At 37.5% G+C, this 22,462-nt stretch overlaps 1 protein-coding gene across 1 annotated transcript in view; it reads right to left on the bottom strand.

Moving 5' to 3' along the window:
- Positions 1 to 4,245: 4,245 nt before the first annotated feature.
- Positions 4,246 to 22,462, bottom strand: part of LOC124774838 — a 59,006-nt gene continuing 40,789 nt past the window's right edge. Inside the window, exon 10 of the mRNA XM_047249512.1 lies at positions 4,246 to 6,025. Within this exon, the coding sequence (XP_047105468.1) occupies positions 5,151 to 6,025 (875 nt within the window). The 3' untranslated portion in view covers positions 4,246 to 5,150. The remainder of the gene's footprint in view (positions 6,026 to 22,462) is intronic.

Raw genomic sequence — 22,462 nt, 5'->3', positions numbered from 1 at the left:
TTGATTTGCTGCAATGTGTCCCAACTGCTATGCTCAAAAATTCAGTATAATTTTACAAATGAATGTTATGGATGTGCTGTATAACAGTATATGACTGCGGGGAGGGACGGACTCAGTTATTTATGGCACGAATCTGAAGCTGCAAGAGGAGCTAATGAAGTGGGATACAGCTTGTACAAATTCAGTCAGTATACCAAGTTGAGATAAAATAAAATTACTCAGACAGTGAAGGGAGATGAAAATTTAATAGTCATGGGGACTGGAATTCGATACCAGGAAAAGGAAGAGAAGGAAAAGTATTAGGTGAATATGGAATGGGGCTAAGGAATGAAAGAGGAAACCACCCAGTAGAATTTTTCACAGAGAATAACTTAATCATAGGTGACACTTGGTTTAAGAATCATGAAAGAAGGTTGTATACATGGAACAGGCCTGGAGACTCTGGAAGGTTTCAGATAGATTATATAATGATAAGACAGAGATTTAGGAACCAGGTTTTAAATTGTAAGAAATTTCCATGGGCCGATGTGGACTCCGACCACAATCTATTAGTTATGAACTGTAGATTAAAACTGAAAAAAGGTGTGAATTTAAGGACATGGGACCTGGATAAACTGAAAGAAAAGAGGTTGTAGAGTTTCAGAGAGAGCATTAGGGAATGATTGACAAGAATGGGGGAAAGAAATACAGAAGAAGAAGAATGGGTAGCTTTGAGAGACGATATAGTGAAGGCAGCAGAGGATCAAGTAGGTAGAAAACCAGGGCTAGTAGAAATCCTTGGGTAACAGAAGAGATACGGAATTTAATTTGTGAAAGGAGAAAATATAAAAATGCAGCAAATGAAGCAGGTGAAAAGGAATACAAATGTCTCAAAAATGAGTTCGACAGGAAGTGCAAAATGGCTAAGCAGGGACGGCTAGAGGACAAATGTAGCGTGTAGAGGCATATATCACTAGGGGTAAGATAGATACTGCCTACAGGAAAATTAAAGAGACCTTTGGAGAAAAGAGAACCACTTGTATGAAGAGCTCTGGTGGAAAACCAGTTCTAAGCAAAGAAGGGAAAGCAGAAAGGTGGAAGGAGTATGTAGAGGGGCTATACAAGGGCGATGTACTTGAGGGCAATATTATGGAAATGCAAGAGGAGATAGATGAAGGTGAAATGGGAAATATGATACTGCGTGAAGAATTTGACAGAGCATTGAAAGACCTAAGTCAAAACAAGGCCCCAGGAGTAGACAATATTCCATTGCAACTACTGACAGCCTTGGGAGAGCCAGCCCTGACAAAGTTCTACCGTCTGGTGAGCAAGATGTATGAGACAGGTGAAATACCATCAGACTTCAAGAAGAATATAATAATTCCAATCCCAAAGAAAGGAGGTGTTGACAGATGTGAAAATTACCAAACTATCAGTTTAATAAGTCACGGCTGCAAAATACTAACACTAATTATTTACAGACAAATGGAAAAACTGATAGAAGCCGACCTCGGGGAAGATCAGTTTGGATTCTGTAGAAATGGTGGAACACGTGAGGCAATACTGACCCTATGAGTTATCTTGGAAGACAGATTAAGGAAAAGCGAACCTATGTTTTTAGCATTTGTAGACTTAAAGAAAGCTCTTCACAATGTTGATTGGAATACTCTCTTTCATATTCTGAAGGTGGCAGGGGTAAAATACAGGGAGCGAAAGGCATGAAAGGGAAGCAGCGGTGGGGAAGGGAGTGAGACAGGGTTGTAGCCTATCTCCGATATTATTCAATCTGTGTACTGAGCAAGCAGTAAAGGAAAAGAAAAATGAGGATAATGGAATCAGATAACACTTAAGGAATTTGATTAGGAAATGAGACACTTGAAGTAGTAAATGAGTTTTGCTATTTGGGAAGCAAAATAACAGATGATGGTCAAAGTAGAGAGGATATAAAATGTAGATGGGCAATGGCAAGGAAAGCATTTCTGAAGAAAAGAAATTTGTTAACAACTAGTATAGATTTAAGTGTCACGAAGTCTTTCCTAAAAGTATTTGTATGGGGTCTAGCCATGTAGGGAAGTAAAACATGGATGACAAATAGTTTAGACAAGAAGAGAATAGAAGCTTTCAAAATGTGGTGAAGAATGCTGAAGGTTGGATGAGCAGATCACGTAACTAATGAGGAGATACTGAACAGAATTGGGGTGAAGAGGAATTCATGGCACAATTTGACTATAAGAAGGGATCGGTTGGTAGGACATATTCTGAGGCATCAAGGGATCACCAATTTAGTATTGGAGGGCAGCATGGAGGGTAAAAATCATAGAGGGAGACCAAGAGATGAATACACTAAGCAGATTCAGAAGGATTAGGTTGCAGTAGTTACTTGGAGATGAAGAAGCTTGCACAGGATAGAGTAGCATGGAGAACTGCATCAGACCAGTCTCTGGACTGAAGACCACAACAACAACAACAACAACAACAATAATACCAAGCCAAATATGAAAACATTGATAATGTATTTTGACAGCTGTCCAGGCCAAAATAAGAACAGCCATACTGCAGTGATGTGCATGTATGCCTTTGAAAGTCGCCAGTCTTGGAAATAATAGAACATAAATTTCTTATTCCTGGGCACACCCACAGAGTGTGATTTATCGACAGTTTGATAAAGGGGAAGAGGAACATTTTCAACGGACCTATGGAGCACCCACATGACTGCACACAAGTGAACAGACAAACTGGAAAAAAAGGTGTTTCACTGTTGTCAAAATGCAGACAAACAATTTTCTTCAGGATGCTGCTCTCATTAAACCCAATTACAATATTGCATCAAAGACGATGATGGTAATCCATTCAAATGGAGACACGTCAATTAGCTCCTATTAATAAAACACCAGCCATGGATTATTCTTTATAAAAAAAATCACTGAAAAAGAAGAACCATTTAAAACAATGAGTTTCCAGAGGCAGCGAGAACAGTAAACATTAAAACATCATCTGAAGTATTCTGAACCATGCAACATTTCACATGAGAAAATGAAAGACTTGATGCACCTCTTATCATTTATTTCTCCATTATTGTTACCAAAATTTACCACCATCTAGCAGTGCTATGAATATTTACCCTGCTGCACACAATGAAGACCCATGATTCTTTTGTACTATAATTTTTGTTCACTGTGTATTTTCCAGTATTTACATAGAATAAATGAATATGTAACTGAATGCTGATGCTTCATGTATTAATTTATTAATCATTCATGAGAGCCTGCAGTACCACATTTTTGTAAGTGAACAACATACTCAAATCCAGAATGAAGAATTTTATGAGTGTACAGTGGGTCAAGTCCACAATTTTAATGCACACTAATGTTGAACATCAGAGACAAAACTTCATTTTAAATGGAAAACCAATTTATACTGATGAGATAGTTAGTTTGGGAATACAATGAGCACCAAAACAATTTTTTCCACCATTAAAGGATTTTGTAATCATCATCATCATCCTGGAATGTTAGGTATTCTCATTTCTGTTTAAATGGATTTTATAATTTACAGTATGAGTGAACCAGTATAACAACACACAAGTTCAGCTAAATAAAAATTACATGTAACAGAAGCAAACTGAACAAGTAGGAGAAGGAATCCTACATCTTTCTTTCCTCTAAAATGTCCCAAGAATTGTAAACTGAAACCTCTAAACACTATACTAGCATATTGCCTAATAGTGTTAGTTAATAACCCCAAATTTACTCAAATTTGCTGAAGTTTTAATTGGTGTATCTGATAAGCAATATATATGCAGAATGTTGCCAAACACTCCATATTGCGTCATTCTTTAATTTGTCTGTGTTTGTGAGCTAGTTGATCACCAGATCCAGGAAATTCCGCTTTCATTTCCATCATTGTTTATAGTCACATTCTTTTATTTCTCAACTGCTAACTTGTATTTATCTGCGGAACCACAGAGATCTATATTAAATAGCTACTGGTAGTTTTCAATGATGTTGTGAACTGTTACTGTTTTACTGTTATGAACATACTGAAACCTGATTTCCCACTATCAAATAAGTTGATTTTTAATCTTTTGATGTGGTTCACCAAAATAATTTGCTTTTAAACAATTTCTTTCACTTTTCTGTAAAATCTTTATGAGTCCACATTATTCAGCTTGTGAAGCACAAAGTAACTCATACCATCATGGTAAATAGGTTCCCGCAGGATACGATGAGGTGGGAATGGATTTAAACATGATACATACAAAACTGATTAACTTAGATTGTTTTTATCAAAATATCATGGTTGATTACATACAATAATTATTAAAAATCATTTCAGACTTTAAATAGAAATGACTGCATTAAACATAATATACAAAAAAATTAAATAAATTGTGACACTCGTTTCCACTGAATTACAAGATGTATTCATGAAAACTGCAAACGCAGAAACTCACAGTACAAAGAAGAATACAGAAACCTTTTAAAATATTGTATAAAAATATTGGTGAATGATTTATCACATACGTAACATCTGAAGTGAAACACCAATCATAAAAATTCAAGGAAACTGAATTAACACAAAGAGAATCAAGACAGTTAATGATACACCAATTGCTGACAACAAGAGTGTACTCAAAATACAAAATTTACAATAAGTGATGTGATTTTCAGAAACAACAACACGAGACAGAACATTTAAGAAAACACCCATCATATGACTCTTCATCAGCTGTGCAGTCAGGCACACTTAGTCTTGGACAATTGTCTACACTGTCAGCTCACTTAAAAAATACCTTGAATATTGAATAAAATTAAAAATTTACAATTTGACCACAACTCTTGGTAGCACATGGCACACTGGACACTGAGCACCAATTATGTACACAGGTACAAGGAACAGGAATAGAGGCACCTGGCCTTTTCTCTTACAATTTCACAGCACATAACGCAGCATCGTTACAAATGTCGTAAAACTACATTTCTCAGCTTACCCAGTTATAGCTATCATCAGCATTTACAGTAGAAAATGTTCTCATTTCAAGTGAAACATAAAATTTGAACTGAATACCTGATATAGATGGAAAAAAATGGTGCAAAGGAACAAGTGTCCTACTTACACCATTTTGCAAATGAGGTTATCATATTTTTTTCTCTCTCTTTCTGTAAGATTCCTTACTTTAAACTGTTTTTCTCAAGAGACTCTGACACTTTTGCAGCTTTCCGTGGAGGTAAGTTCACACTCGTTCTGCTAGTGTTGGCAGCTGTACGGTTTTCTGTCACAGCCATTATTGAGGTACGCCATGCACTTGTACTGGATGCACTACTTGTCTCAGTACTGGATACACTTCCACCCACTCTCACAAGAGTCATCTTTGGCACTCTGTCCACTGCTGAGTCATCAACTTGCTGCTGTGACTGAGACTTGACTACTTTCTTTGAGACTGTTGCACCACTGCCCGAGGGGCCATCATAGATGAAGTCATCACGTCGCACAAACATTCTCGTTCTTACAGGCTGCTTGCGCCGTTCAACACCTGATCGATTACTGCACTGGCTACTGCTATCACTGTGAACCACTGCCATTTCTCCAGCCTGTTCTTCCTCAGGCAGTGTGACTCTCTCATCAGAACTACCTTCTGGAGCATCCTCTGGACACACTGAATTTTCCTGTGGGCCATCTTCTGGAAGGTCATCCAGACTGCCATCTCTATCTCCTCGTGGACTGCCCACTCTATCACCTTCTGGCATGCCCTCTTGGCCATTTCCTGTGCTACCTTCCATACTGTCTTCTCTGCTGTCTTGAGAATCATCATCTGGGCTGTCTGGACTACTGCGAAAGCCATTTGAAACAGCTAACTGTGGCTCCATTTGGCTGGCAGATGCTGAACCAAATATCACTTCCATCACCATCCGACGTAATGCATTCTTCTTTGAATCTGTGCTTGCTGTACTCCCTGGACTCCTTGGTACATCACTGTCATTTTCAAAATCTGATCTTGAATAATCTGTTTCTGGTTGATCTTCCTGATCTCTATCATCTTCTCTGTCTGTAAAAATTAAAACTTATTACTTAGTGTGTCATCACAACAGGTGAGTACTGTTACACAATAAAAGCAATTAACAATCATACTGATATCAAGCATTATTACACAAATCTTTGGTTAGCTACAGAAATGCTACCAGCACAAGAATAATTCAAATAAATATTGATAGGTCAACATGGGCTACTGTAAGAATGAAATTAATTTAGAAAATACCACCACGTGGTGATATCTTAATGACTGATGGTTGCTGGTCTACAGCACTACATTTAAATTTCATAATGCAGAACTTTACAGTTATTGGTTTCTCTAATACTTTCAAATCAAATATCTATTGTAAAACATTAGTCCTCAAGGAAAATTTATATCAGAAGACCTCTCTCTGTTTTCAAATTCAAAGCTCCTAACAAGCTTTTCATGTAAACAATATTAATGAGAGTAGTATAACTTTCCAAATTTTATGGCCAGCTAACAATATGCGGTTTAATGTATTCTTGAAGGAACTTCAATATTAAAAGAAGAAAACATATTAACAACAATTGTTTAGAATGCTCCCAACTTGTATACACATTAATAATTTTGTAAAGTGCTCTCAGAACATGCAGATTATGTGCAACCCACGATGGGGCACAAGAGAAGCTCCTGGATACTAAGTTCACTGCAATTTTCATCTTTTGAGGTGTCACTGTAAAAATGATGTTTCTAAATAATTTGCTTTATATCTAGTGTACCTCTCCATGCCATAAAGCCTGTCATAAAGGCACAATAAAGAGATTCACACACTCAACACACACACCTGCACTCTCAGAGAGCTGAAACTCTCTCTGAGACTGAGACAAAGGCTTAATGGCTGAAAGCTAGGAGTATTTGAATCTTTTTATTGTCCCTATAGCAACTCAGCATCTCCGCTGTATGGTGAGTAGCAACTTTCCTTTTCTGGTATTGTTACAATGTTCTTTTAATTAATTTCATAAATGAGGCACAAATGCATATGGAAGGTCAGAGCTACACAGTGGATATTCAGTAATTTTGAAACTTACTGCTTCTAGATCTTCGAGTGATGAAGGAGATACTTGTTAGTTTTGCTCAAGCATATCTCAATGTCCATGGATCATAATGCTCAGTCAGCATCCAGACCACCAACCAAGATCAGAGGTGTGATGATGATGATAAGACTTTTTTAGGATTGTTACTGATTTGCATCATGCAGTAGTAAATGTACTGCCTGGTATATTTTTCCCTGCCTGCACAGTTCCCAAACCAGAATATTGAACTCCTTCAGTGCCCACATGCAAAACTATGTACATAAGGGAAGCTTTATAATAGGTGCAATGTAGCAATTGTATGTGCAAGTGTTGGTTCTTGCCTCCTAAATGAGGTTGAATAGGAAGTAGTGAGTTGTAGTCTTTCTTACTTTCTTATGAACTACTCCTCCTCCTCTATGTTAATAGGCCACTTTAGACTAAATATAGTGTGACCATCATAACAATTCAACTTACAGTCATAAATATGATATTTGTCATTCATAGGCAACCCTGATACACTTTCCACATGCTTTCTAATCTGCACACATCTGTATCATGTGATTGAAATATTTGTTGTTACACTGTAGATTGTTGCAATATGAATATGATATTTGTCATTCATAGGCAACCCTGATACACTTTCCACATGCTTTCTAATCTGCACACATCTGTATCATGTGATTGAAATATTTGTTGTTACACTGTAGATTGTTGCAAGGTAGCAGTCTGAATCAGGAAAATCACTTTTTTTTAATTCTTTTAACTTAGTTAAGAATGCTGGAATTCCATACAAAGATTTTTTAACAAATAATAGTAAAGTAAAACAAATTTTCTTGTTATAGTTACACATTTAGAAGCTTATTTGAAGCAACAAGTTTACATTTCATAGAGTGGCTATACATCCACCATGTTTGAAGCAAATTGAATTCCTGTCTGCAATTTTATCGGTAGTCAGGGGTGTTGTCCTCTGTGTCACACGCCCTTGAAATTGCCTTTGACTAACTTAAAATAGCTCTTGTCAGCTTAATTTTTTCTAAAAAAAAAAAAAAAACAGTAAAATCAGCGATTTTGTTTATAGCAGCAGCAACAAGGAAAGTTTTAGTCAAAAGATTTCAGTCAAAATGAGGCTCAATTTTTCATTGTGATAAAACTTTAAGAGAACTCGAAACATCCACTGTTCTTGTTGCTTGCAAACTGAGTATAAATCAATGAATTTTGAGCAAGTGCCACCAGGAGATTATAGAGTAAACTTTGAAATGTGTTGTGTTTGACTAATAGACAGGCACAGAAATTCTGTATTTCTGTTTGTATTTTAAGGAAACTTTAAGCTTCAAACACCAGTGCACTATGTGTTACAAATAGTTAACACAAGTTATTCAGTAATAACAATGACATGCAAGACAGTAAAACAATTTATTGACATTTCATTTTCACAATGTTTTACTGGCATTTCTTTATTTATTGGTATTTTGATTTTACAGAGTTTTCATTTACACCTATTTGTGCAAATATTTCACTAAGTTTTATCAGTTGCTGTAAAAGATGATCACATTTACAAATAAGGAACTTCTGATTAATTGCAGTTAAGTATTCTTAGGTGAGATAATTTCACAAGCTTTCAAGTGACTGTATGCCTTTTTGAGCCATCAATCTTCTGATTGGTTTGGTGTAGCCTGCCACAAATTCCTGTCCTGTGTCTTAGCAGAATAAAAATGTAGGGCGAGCACAAATTTTCTTATTTGCTGAGAATACTTTGCTTTTGCAGTAGCTTGATATTCCAAAACCTACTTCAACAGATCCATTACAGTTTCACTATTTAACATACTAACAACAGAATTACATAGCTTAAAAATAAATAAACAAACAAACCAGCAACTTATGTTTCTTTTGTATCACACATTAAATTGCTTTATATGCTTCTTCAGTAGCACATTGTATGCTTGTATTCAGTCATATTGTGCTTTCAGATTTTTTTTTCGGACGATCATAACTCATCATAAGCAGGTATACAAGACACCAAAAGAATGAAATTCCATCGTAAGATTATAATAATCATTTTAGTGCATAAAAAACAGAAATTATCAGGATCCTTCAGTGTCTGCAGACTTAACCAAAGCCACGAGTTGACAAGCCTCATTTTAACCCGTTGGACTCCTCTTAATGTTCTGACCACCGTGGAAATGGTGGCAGATTTAACATTGGTTGCTGCAAGGAGCGCTCTAACTCTATGACATTTTAACTTGTTGATCCAAAGTAACAACATGTTCTAAGCACCTGCTCTACTTTCAGGCAACTTAAATTGAAGGCCAACCTTCCAATCTCATTTGTTGCACTGAATGTTAGTATTAACCAACTGAACTTTGAGGGAAATTATTATTATTTTTGTGATCACTTAAACTAAAGGAGGACTTTACCTAAAAGTTTAGCTAGTTAATGTCCATTTCTACATGCCTGCTTGCTGTTTAACAACTCTTCTATTCAGTGAGCAGTAATCGTCCTTCATATACATACTTACTTTGAGGGAAAGTGACCGAGATGAATCTGTGTTAGAGTATAGCCAGCTAAAGCGAAAAATACCCATTCTGGTATTCTGTTTCCATAAGAAAAAGTGGTCCAGTTTAGAACGCTTTCTGCTATAGTGTCAAAGTTTTTTTTTAGAAGCATACACCTCTGCTGAGATCAGATTATTCTTCACTACATTCTTTTCCTAAATGATGCCAGTCACACTTGGTAAGCAAGCAAACCTGTGTGGAGTGTGGAAAAGCACGGGTGTGAAGCACGGAGTCAATCCACGTGATGCAGCTGGAGTGTTGAAACAGAAGAGCATAATCTTTAAAGGTCAAATATGTGCATTCAAGTCCTGGTCTTGTAAAGCATTACAATACAAAGAAATGAACTTCCTGGGAAGTTCACAACCAAACAGGTCTTGTAGCAGCCTACTAAGGCACTGGTCTGGTAAAAGCTTGACTTACTGAAAGAAGGCAGACTCTGAAGACGGGTAAATACCTGCCAATACTTTCTGTGGCAATTACCTGCAGTGCTATTTCTCTACAGGAGAGAACAGAATTTCAGTTGGCTACCAGTAAAAATTCTGCTGCACCAAGCTCCTCTCCCAGATGTGTTCAGTGCCTTGAACTCCTCGTCCAGTTAGAAGCTCTTCTTTTGCAAAGAGCTGAATATCTACATTCAGGAAATTGTTGGCAGCATTATACTCAGTTTTTGTGAAAAACAATTTTTATTTTAATAGCTGGCAATTGCATGTTTTACACAAATGATGTGTTTCAAATTTATACAGTCCATCTTGAGATTTTGAAGTAACTCACTGTGTAGGAAATAAACAACATTCAAATTGTTAAAATAAATTAAGAGCATCATGTGAGTTAGTGAGTCATAAATCTGTGTGTATATTATATGCAAATCTGAAAATGTTATTTGTATAAAGTTTTAGATCCCTGACTGTTTAAATAAAACTGGTATGCACACAGTGGTCACCCTTCACTGACATAAAAAGATCTCACTCTTGTAAAATGTTTTTGTTCATACTACGGTTAGAAAGAATCCTGCAGTGTTTGATAAAGTCACGTACGACACTGTTACAATCTAACATGTCAGCAACAGAACGAAGATGTGTTCTTTAAAGATGAGAAATGAACAGCTTCATCAAATATCCACCCTGTCAATTATTTTATATGACTGATAGCTTGTGAAGAATTAATCAGATGAAGTTATAGGCAAACCTCTTCTGAAGACTGAGCTATAGGCAAGCCTCTTGAGAAGATCAAGTTATGGGCAAATCTGTTCAGAAGATGATTATGTTACATATGCCTAGATTTTCCATCATTCTAGATATACAATCTACCAGTAACACTAAAATAAATAGGTTCTTGCACGGAATCACTGTTTGCAGGTGGGATGTCTATAATGCTTAGACTGGTTTCAAAATCACCACAGGTGTTATGTAATTGTGACAATCAAAGTAGCAGCTGGAAAATGGCTAACTATAATCAGCAAGGACTACACGCTTTGTGGGCTGGCCACTATGAAGTGTCCTCTCCATTTTGTTGTAGGTAAAGTATGAGTTGAACACACACACATGCACCCTCCCCCTCTCCTCTCCTGCCCCCCTCCAAACAAACACACACACACACACACACACACACACACACAACAATAACAACATTTGCAGTTTTCCTGACTGCTTGCCAGGAAAACAAAACAGCTTTTTTATGAGCTGTCACTGTAGAGCAAAAATGGTGACTTAACTATGACTATGGCTATTCAGATGGTTTTCTGGTACCTTCAACCAAGAGTCATACAATTTTTTTCCTTTGGAGATGGAGTCCAAAGCACAGTGTCAGTTGTATTTTTTCAAATATACAAAATATCACTAAGCATATTAACTTTTGGAACAAATCCTAAACATTAAGACAAGACTGAATAATACACTTTTTGATTTCTTAACCGCATCATATGCACATTTAGTTATTTTGATAATATATGAATGTACAACAACAATTCAATTAAAATTAAAAAGATGGATGTTACCTTATGACAATGTAAATTGCCCTACCCCAAAAGATATTTTCTGTGACTATATATATATTTTAGCCTGCAGAAATGATTTTTAGTAAGTGTGATACAGGCAATCCATATTTTAATTTCAAAATCAATTGTCACACACATTAAGTTTCATTTGTTAAAGCACCACTGCGAGAGCACAATTTTTTGTAATTGACACCATTAGAATTGTTCAGTTGTCCACCTGTGCAAAGTTTACCCTGTCTACCCTGTTTTATTTGTTAACAACCACAAAGACAAGTTGGATTTTCATAAGTTAGTGTGAAATTGGCTTTTTGGAAACTGATTTAATTTTACAGTGTCTGTTTCTTCAGACATGCATGTCTGAAAAAACAGACGTTGTAAAATGAAATCAATATTACAAGCCTCAATGTGCAAAAATAATGATAATAACATTTATCTTTATTACTTTTAGTCTTATTCTCCCTGTGCGGAAATCACGTAATGTACAAGCATTAGGGAATGTTGACATTGTGGGTAGCTTATGGAGGTTTGGGTTTGTCCAAGGAGCATGCTAGGATAGCCAGAGTGGTTAAAGTGACTGCTCACAGTAAGTGAAAAATCTGTCTTCAAGTCCTGGTCCAGCATGAATACTCATGTGTCACTAATAAGTAGTTTATCTATACCTAATACATCTGATCATAATACATCTGATCATACAGACTTCACCATCAGTGAATAAATTTCATAATATTTACTACTTATTTATGTCTCAAGAAACAGACACTGCATAATTAAATCAATGCTACAAGCCTTGTTGGCAAAAACAATGATGATAACATTGATCTCAATTTCTTGTAGCCTCATTCTCCCTGTGTGGGAATCACATGATATGTGAGCAGTAGGAGATGCTGATATTGTTTGTGGCATATGGGAGTTTGGGTCGGTCAAGGGAGTGGGCTTGGGTAGCCAAAGTGGTAAAGGTGATCACTCGTGATAAGTGGGAAATTCAGATTCGAGTTCTGCTCCAGCACAAATTTTCATGTGTCATGAATAGGTAGTTTACATACATCTAATACAGCTTCTGAAAAAAATTTGTCATCAACGAATAAATTTCATATTTTTCTGAGATTCTTGGCACACACCAAATGATTTCGCAGAGGTTTCTAGGTTACTCTAAGTGACAGAAGGTTTTCTATGTCAAAGAATCTTTTTAAGAATGTTAATTTTTGAACCACAGCTGATCATTGATCATTTTACATGTAATGTTGAATTACCGAAAGGCTAAATGTTTGTCTTGGGAAAAGGATGAGAATTAAGGTTTATTGCATTGCTGCTGTTATGGTCATTAAAGGTAGAACGCTAGATGAAGAGGACAAGGATGGGAAAGGAAATTGGCCACGTTCATTTCAAAAGAACAATCTTAGCATTCACCTTCATAAATGCACAGAAACCATGGAAAGCCAAAATCCGGACGGCCAGGTGGGGATTAAAATCTACTCCTCCCAAATGTGTGACCAGAGCAAAAGAGACGTAGCAGGGAAAGAAAAAAGGTCAATTGGGAATACAGATGAAACCAAACTTAAAGATGATGTTCTTGCTATGAACTTTTTGAATTATTTGTGATATTCATGGAAATAATAACTGACCAAAACTGTGTTTGTATAGTGCAGTTTCATCTAGGATTTCAACCAGTACAATGCTCTTAGTGTAATTAATCAGCTGCTGCTCAAAGCACATTAGACATACTGCATATGATATAACATATCTTGTTTTGGAATAGGGTGTTATTTTCAATTGCTATCTCACTCAATAAGTTTGTAGCTGAGAAGTGTGGAGTCAGACACTAAGTTTTATGGTATGCACTTGGCAGGTTGTGTTTTGTAGGGTGTAGATGTGATAGTACAAGGCATGTTTGAAAAGTAAATGCACTAATTCTTTATATATATTTTTAGAAAGAGTGTATTATAAAAATATATATGATATCATTGACAAACTCGTTGGCTATTTTTCCACATAGATGCCATTCTGTTCAGTGGATGTGGTGAGCCACGGCACAAGGTTCTTAAGCCCTCCTCGAACAACTCTCCCACCAACTACTTCCCCCAGGTCAGAACCTCATTCTGCACATGCTCATTATTGAAAATTTAATTTTCACTCATGTGTGCCTACAGGAAGGTGCAAAGATAATACTCACAAGGTGCCATGTCAAGGAAAAGGACGAGTGGTTCGAAATATCCCAACCAAAAGATCATAATGTGAAGGTGCCACGTCAAGGAATGGGAGGGGGCGGTTACAAAAAAATTCCAGCCATGTGAATCCAAGGGTTCCCTGGTGGCTAAAGCTGTGTGAAGATGGGTGTTGTGGTGCAACAAGCACACTCCTCTCATCAGCATTCTCCTCCTTTTGTTTTTAATGCTCCTTTAGAGATTTTTTCAGGCTCTCAGAAGATGGTTGTGCATTGACGGTCTCTGCCTGTAGCTGAAATTCGACCAAAATGATGCCCTTTTGTCCCAAAACACTAAGGCTATAACAGTGACTACTTTTTTTTCAGGCATTTAATGAGCCACCCAGGTTTCATCTACAGTCGCAGCAGAGCTTAGAAAATCCTCGCCTTACAATTCAAGTCGCTCAAGGAACTTGTGGGTGCTACTGATCTGATTTTTCTTGTGCTGCTCTGTCAACTGTTTTGGAATCCACCTTGTGCACAGTTTCCGGTAACCCAGCATTTATGTGAGTGTCTCATATAAGACTTGTGGAAACATTGTAGAAATTTCATTCACTGTGACTCGGCAGTCTTCACAAACAGTTTCCTCAATTTTTTGCACCTGCTCATCAGTCTAGTGCGAAGGCCTTCCACTCCTTTGTTCATTACAAACATTTGTTCTGCCTCCACTAAACTCGCAACAGCCACTTAAAACCACTTGTTCTGTTCATAACACCTCTGCCATGAATCACTTTGCTTTGTGAAAAAATTTCAATAGGTGTTATACTTTGCATGAGTAGGAAGCATCTTTCATGCAACTGAACACTACAATGTGAGTTTGCATACTACCATGTTCCTGTGATGCTTGATCTGGCCAGCAGATCTTTCATTGCCACTTAGTGTTGCCAACCCTCAACAAACAAAAGACCACAGCTCTTTATCATCACACTACACTTACTTTCTGAACGTGCCTCGTAGTTTTCGGCAGTTCTGCTTTTTGAATGTTAGAGTCACAGAGAGCTTGGTGGCGCTACAATTCATTTGATTAGAGGGAATGGGAAGTCACAAAGACAATTCTGTTTATAAGCAGTTTATGTGGGATGTGCCTCTGGAGATACTCGGTGTGTTTTACTTTAAGTGTACAGGTTTTCTAGGCACCGGCCTTGTTTTGGCTTGATGAAAGAACGGACTTGGCTGGATCTGATGAGTGACATAACACGTTTTGTTTGTATGAAAACTAAAATTGTGAGACTGTGTACTCTAATACTTTTACCTGTTATTCTGTGACTTGACTCTCCAAGGATTTGAGGACGTTGATTGACAACAATTACTGATTATTTGAAGATGCCAGGTAATGAATATTTCTGATCTTATGGTAAAATAAGAAGTTTTTTTGTGAAATCTGATAGTAGTATGACTCAAATTGTTAGTGCAAAAGTTGGTTAAAATGTGCCTGGTGACCTTTATTAAAGCAATTTGATGAGCATAATAGAGAAATAAGTCAATACAGGTTAGTTACTGACATATTTTGACATTTTTGTTAGAATTATGATGATGCATAGTGGAACTGCATGTGTCATACTTTGTTGGGAAGACATGGAGAAGGCAGTTAGAATTCTTCTTTGACCTTTCAGAGACAAGAAAAATTAAAAGTTGCTTTTCAGGAGGAACTGCTCAAATACTTGGTCAGTATTATCACTTCTGTGTTACTTGGAAATCAGGTTGCAGAAAAAATTTCTGAATCATTGATCACTATTCTCAGCACCTTAGAAACTTGGTTTCACCTAAATAGGTTGAGTAGAAACTTATCTACAACTCACATGATGCAATTCAAACCCAAACAGTCAAAATTTGAGCAGATTAAGATTATCCACTGAAACCAAGATATAGAATAAACTTACTCAGTAAATTGTTAGCATTAAATTTGGCTAAAAATGTGAGCTGTGAGGCACACATTGAGTTTGCAATGCAAATATTATCAACCGCCAGTCATGAACACATGAAAAGTAGCATATACAAGTTTTTCTGAATCTGCTCTTAGGTAATGAATTGTTTTATGGGGAAAACTAAGCTAACATACTGTTGATACTAAAGATGCAGGAAAAAAAAAAATTTTCACAATATGTGCACTGTGGATCATAAAGCTCATAACTCATTGGTCACTGTTTAGAAAACTAGAAATATTAACTCTCTCAGCCTTATAAATTTATGAGCCTTCTCTTTTTCTTTTTTTTGTGTGTCAAATGGAAATTATTTTTCTACATGTACATGGGAATGAAGTCAGCATCAAAATGTTTGATTCTGACTTCCTACGTATGCACATGTTGACTGTGACAGTCATCTACCATGACTTTGTAAACGATGTATTGCCACTGTGACGTTCGTTATTAAGATCAAGCACTTTCAGTGCAGCCTCACTAGGTCAGGTTTGACAATGAACCAATTTGTTCGAAACTGGTCACCATAAACATATATACTGCAGCTGTAACAGATTTGTTAATAAACACTTCATGAAACATGTAACATGCCAATTAAACATTCATTTGTGTGGCCATCATGTCCGTGTAGTTGCTTTACAATTCTTGAGGGTATTTTTCTTCTTTTGTTGAAACTACAAAAACGCGTGGTCCATCCCCCCCCCCCCCCCCCCAGACGTGTTCCGCTGTATTGAGGTAAAGCATCATCATTGTTGGTGATTTTCACTTTATTCTCACTTACATTGGGAAATGCCATCGCCGGCCGAAGTAGCCGAGCGGTTCTAGGCGCTACAGTCTGGAACCGCGCGACCGCTATGGTCGCGGGTTCGAATCCTGCCTCAGGCATGGATGTGTGTGATGTCCTTAGGTTAGTTAGGTTTAAGTAGTTCTAAGTTCTAGGGGACTGATGACCTCAGCAGTTAAGTCCCATAGTGCTCAGAGCCATTTGAACCATTTTTGAAATGCCATCTGCTAGCACATCAATGTTTTTCTTCTTTAGACACTGATAGTTGTCTAAATTTTTGTTGTTCTGCAGCACGATGCATTTCTTATATGGTTTTCACAGCACACTTATTCTTATATCACTGTTTTCTCTTTGGTTTTATAGAACAAACAAAAAAAACAGTGGTGTGCAAAAAAGTGTGCTGTGAAAACCGTAAGAAATGCGTAGTGCTGCAGAAAACTAAACATTAGACAACTATCAGTGTCTAAAGAAGAAAAACATCAACAATGTGCTAACAGATGGAATTTCTCGACGTAAGCAAAATCAAGCAAAAATCACCACCAATGATGATGCTACTTCAATAAAGTGAAATGTGTCTGGTGAAAAAAAGGACACACATTTAGTAGTTGCAATGACAGAACAAAAATACCCTCAAGACCTGTCCATAAGTCATACCAAAAAAAATAAAGGCCTGTGGTAAAAATATCCGATTTTCAGGTACCTACACAAAAATTAATTCACCACAGCTTTTATATACAAGGGGGTACCCAAAAGAAACCAAACAAATTTTTTGGTGAGCAGAGCTTTTGTAGTACTGCGTTTTGCCACTAAGATCACATAGAGAAACATTCCAGAGTCAGTCCCGACATAGTTTACAGTGACAACTGTTTTGTGTTCTTTTTTTTCCCTTGCAACGGCTGTGCATGAACAATGTGCAGTGATGAAATTCCGCTTTTTGCTTGGAAAAAGTGGAACAGAAACAAGGATGATGCTAACGGGAAACCTCAAGTGGCTTTCCTGTTTCAAAAATGGTGAAATGTTGGAATTTCAGTTGATGACAAACCTCATTCTGGTCACTTTCCCCTAAACACATGAAAATGTGAAAACATTCGTTCAAACATCAATGAAAATCTACAACGGACCTCTGAAAAAATTGTGGAGCTGTAAAGTGTGACATGGAGTTCAGTGCAGTGAACTGTGACAGGAGATTTGGGAATGAAAAGGGCAACTGCCAAATTCATGGTACAACTGCTGACTGCTGAACAAAAAGAAGGTCGGGTGGAAGCATGTTGTGGTTTGAAAAAAGGGTCCCAAAATGTTGCAAACTTTTTTTCAAAAATCATCACAATTTACAGAACTTGGTGCTATGCTTATGATCATGAATCAAAGCAACAATCAAGCCAGCAGAAGACTTCAAGTTTGTCTCACCCCAAGAAAGCTTCATACGGTGAAATCAAACATTAAAACAATGCTGATTTGTTTTTGGATGTGAGAGGAATTGCCTGCATACTGAGTTTTTTCTGCTAGGTCAGACAGTTAGCCAAGCTTTCTGCTTGGAAGTTTTGAAAAGACTCCACAACAGTGTGCAGCAGAAGCGGCCTGATTTGTCGCAGTAAGGTGAGTGATTTTCTCCATTATGACAATGCCCCTGCGAACACAACCCTATGTGTATGACAATTCTTGATCAAAAATTGTATCATCCAGCACACTCACCCGACTATGCACCGGGTGACTTTTTTTTTCCCCCTTAAAGAGACATGAAAGAAAAGTGTTTGACTGATTTTGCTGAGGAAGAAAAAAAAAATGATGGGGGCACTGTCAAGCATCATAAAAGATGAACTTAAGCAATGTTTTGAAACATGGAATAAAAGATTAGACAACTGTATAGTGAAATTGGAGAGTACTTTGATGGGAATTGAAGGTTTGTGCTTAAAATGTGAAAAAAAGTTGGGGTTGTTTTGGGTACCCCCTCATATATCATGGTATTTTATCAAAACTATGTTGGATGTGTTATTGATGTGCTGCCTGCCATGCTACTTTGGTTCAAATACAAAGTTTCTCTCAACTGGTTGATAGTACCTTCAAGTGCACTAACTGCCGAATAATTGTTGCATACACAATTCCATAGATGACAAGTCAGCAAAGCTTTCAGGTAAGGAAAGATACATGTGCTGTGATTAGATTTCAAAGTTTCATTCTAGAATTACTCTTGACATTTTCTGCTGCAGCTTCAACAAACCTAGGAAAGATTTCGTTTTGACCTCAGATACTGTCTGCTTCTGAAAATACCCGTGATCCATAAGAGTCAACTCTATCTATGGCACACACTGATCTCTTATCCAAATACAGGAGCAACTTATCCACAATTATGTTACAAACTGCATGATTGAACAAAACTGCTCTAGGCAACACTTCAGGCACTTCAATTTATACTTCCAACGTTGGCACCAGACTTAAGAGAACTGCCCCAGAGGTAGCCATGCACCAATCGCAGCCACCAACCAATGGCTGCCCTACAGACATGCCCTCCTTTGCCAATGCAGGTAATTCCACTATCAGAGTGGATAAGAGGCCACTGCAGTCTATCATCAGCCCCTTCTGTATTGTAATTGTCACGTGTGTGTACACAATCACCCTATCAGTGACTACAGTGTGACGGGCTTGGCTACTGAATAGGACTCTCGGAACTGCACTTTGGCTCTGACTGCATTGTATTCGGCAACTCACTAAGTTTATCAAATGAATTTTACATAACTCTTGTTGCACCTCTTATTTCTGCTTTCTGCCTTCAGAATGCATACATAGTGTTGTATGCAAAGAACTGACCATTTCAGTCTGGGTAATCATGTTCCATGTTTTGAAGTACCGAATTGAGTGATATGCATGCCACATGAATATCATCATCAGTGGGACCATTAGTTAGACACGGCAAGTTTAAACAAAGTGATTTCCCAGCAGCAATCACAGCCTTATGGAAGTTACAGCTGTTCTGTGCATATTTTTTGATCAGCATATCCTCAGCCTGTAACAGGACAACGCCTGACAACACATTCTGCAGAATAACCAAGAATTCTTAGCAGCATGGTACATACATTATTTCCTCAACTAGTTTATTTAAGACATATCACTCAATGAAAATTTACAGAAAAGTGTCACTTGGGATCAAGATCATTAGGTGTTCCTTAGCAATTGATGGTGGTGAATCTGGATTGAAATAACCTAATAGGAAATATCCCTTATATGTGCTTTCGACCTGACAATGAGATTCACTTACAAATTCTATCTGCAGTATTGAGGAGGAAAATGCTATTATAACAGATTACAAACAACTTCTTCAGAGAAACTTTTATTTAAACACACCCTCCCTGCTGTTACTGATTTGCCTTTGTGAGAGGACATGGACTGTGGGAAGGAACAGATGGTAAGTATAGAGTTATGATCATACATCACCTACATCTATAATCTTCAAGCCACCACCTAGTGTGTGGCAAGGGGGTACTGTGAGTAACATTACCACTTGCACCCTTCCCTGCTCCATTTGTAAAAGGTGCATAGGTATAATGAGATGTAAATGGGAGACAGAAATACAGTGATGAGCCAAAACATCACAACCACTGTCCACTGCGAGAATGTATGCTGCCTGGTGGTGGTGTGGGCATGTGGTGTGGCAAGGAAAGTTAATAAGTGGAGCAGACACAATAGGGGAAACATTCTAGCCTTGATACTGGCCACAAATGGGGAAATCCACAAACATAATTGACTTTAACAAAGGGCAAATTCTTATGGTGTAGCACTCACAGATCCAATGACAGATTACAGTGCTGCTGTTGGCGCAAGTGCTTCAGAGCACACCTTTCAGCGCACAATGATGAACATGGGGCTCTGCAGCAGATGACCTATATAACATGATCAGTTATGATTATATTTGGCACAGAATCATTGAGGATGATCATGGGTCAATGGAAACATATTGTCTGTCTGGATGAATCACATTTCTTGTTACATGACATCAATGGTCATATCCAGATACCTTGTCACTCAAGCAAAGGGCTACTTGAACAATGCATTGTGCCGTAAATGCAGAATGGTGGGGGCCGTATTATGCTATGGGGGACACTCAATATGGCTTCTATGGGACCTGTGGTAGTAATAATGGGCACCACAAGAGCTATGGATTATGTGAGCATTATTGCAGACCACCTGCATCGCTTCACGCATGATGTCTTCCCTGACAGCAATACTATCTCCAAATAGGATAACTGTTCATGACTGAAGGACAAAACTGTGTTGCAGTGCTTCAAGAAGCATCAAGAAAGAATTTACATTTGGTGTCTATGCCACCAAATCACCTGATCTGAACCCAACAGAACAGATCTCTGTCACTAATGGGTGTCAGCTATGTGTCCACAAAACATTGTCATGTAATTTACACAGAATTGTGTAATCTGTGTGTACACAGGTGGTGCCACATTTTCAGAAACCTACCTAGGACTTCTTGAATCAATGATACACAGAACTGCAGCTATACTGCATTCCCAAGCTAGAGCAACATGCAACTAAGCAAATGGTCATAATGTTTTGCCTCATCAGCCTATGTTGCCTAACTCTTCTTAGAATGCACACACTTCAGATTTTAACAGTGAACTTCCCTTGCAGTGTCTGCCTTTGTAGTTTGATGATGTCTCTATGATGGTAAAAGACCCAGTAAATGAATCCTAATAAAATGTGCTGGTCATCTTTGGACCTTCTCTATGCCCTCTATTAACAGCATATGGTAAAAATCCCAGACTTTTCAGCAGTTCTAATACTCAGTTCTACAAAGATGTTATAAACGAAACTCTTCTGTGGCTGAAATAGATTTCCTTAAGATTAGATCAGATTAGATTCAGTTTTCGTTCCATAGACCCAAAAAATGAGATGATTCTCATGGCTGTGGAACATGACAGATACTTCCAATGAATCTCAACCTGCCATCTGCTTTTCCTAAGACTATTTTCATATGATCTTTTATTTGAGGTCATTCGAGAAGCATATTCCTAGATTATGCAGTGTTTGAGTGCCAAGCCTGTAATTTAAAATTAATGGTTTTTTATGGCTATCTATGAGAAACTTGTGACAGTTACTTATGTTGAAGATCAGTTGCCAGTCCCTGCACCAAGTATCAATTCACAATTTTATCATGACTTTCCTACAAGCATCATCTGTAATCAGCACCACAGCACTGATCTACCATGATCAATAATGGCCTTATAACACTTATTTGAATATCTTCAAAGTTACTTTCACATCTCATGATTTCACAATATGAAATGGACACTTTGACCAATGACCATGTAGTTTGATCCTGTAAAACAGCAATCGATGACAACAAAAGTGACATGTTAAGATCTGAATACATCAGCAGAAGGGATTATTTTAAATTAAGTCCAAGGGTAGAATATGTATCATGAATAAATTTCCTATATATGATATTGCGCTACTTCTGCTACTAAAAAGGATAAACAACTTGAGTAATAAGATACTGTGGACAGATCTATCCATTACACATAAACAATATTCCAGTACAACAAGGAGAATTCTGTAAGTACTAATCAATGGGGCTATATTGTATAATGGTTGCTTTACATATTAGGTAAATAGATAGACGATTCATAAAAGGTACATTTCTATTATAGCACTGACAGGGATGTTAAGACATTAACAGGTGTTATGTCAACAATGTAGGAAAAGGCAGGTTGCTACTTACTGTGAAGAAGACACATGAAGTTGCAGACAGGCACAAATAAAAGACACTTACATAAAGCTTTCGGCCACAGACTTCATCATTAAAAAATGAGACACACACCATCATGCACACAAGCAAGCACACCTGATGCACACGATTGTCAACTCCAGCATCTCGCGCCAGAATGTTGGACATTCCAAGTTGATACTCGAGTTGGCATCATGTGCATCAGGTGTGCTTGTTTGTGCATATGAATGGTGGTGTCTCTC

Source organism: Schistocerca piceifrons, chromosome 2 (genome assembly GCF_021461385.2).
Source record: "Schistocerca piceifrons isolate TAMUIC-IGC-003096 chromosome 2, iqSchPice1.1, whole genome shotgun sequence".
Taxonomy (NCBI): Eukaryota; Metazoa; Arthropoda; class Insecta; order Orthoptera; family Acrididae; genus Schistocerca; species Schistocerca piceifrons.
Note: the sequence above shows the minus strand (reverse complement) of the source record. Positions and strands in the feature narration are given on the sequence as shown.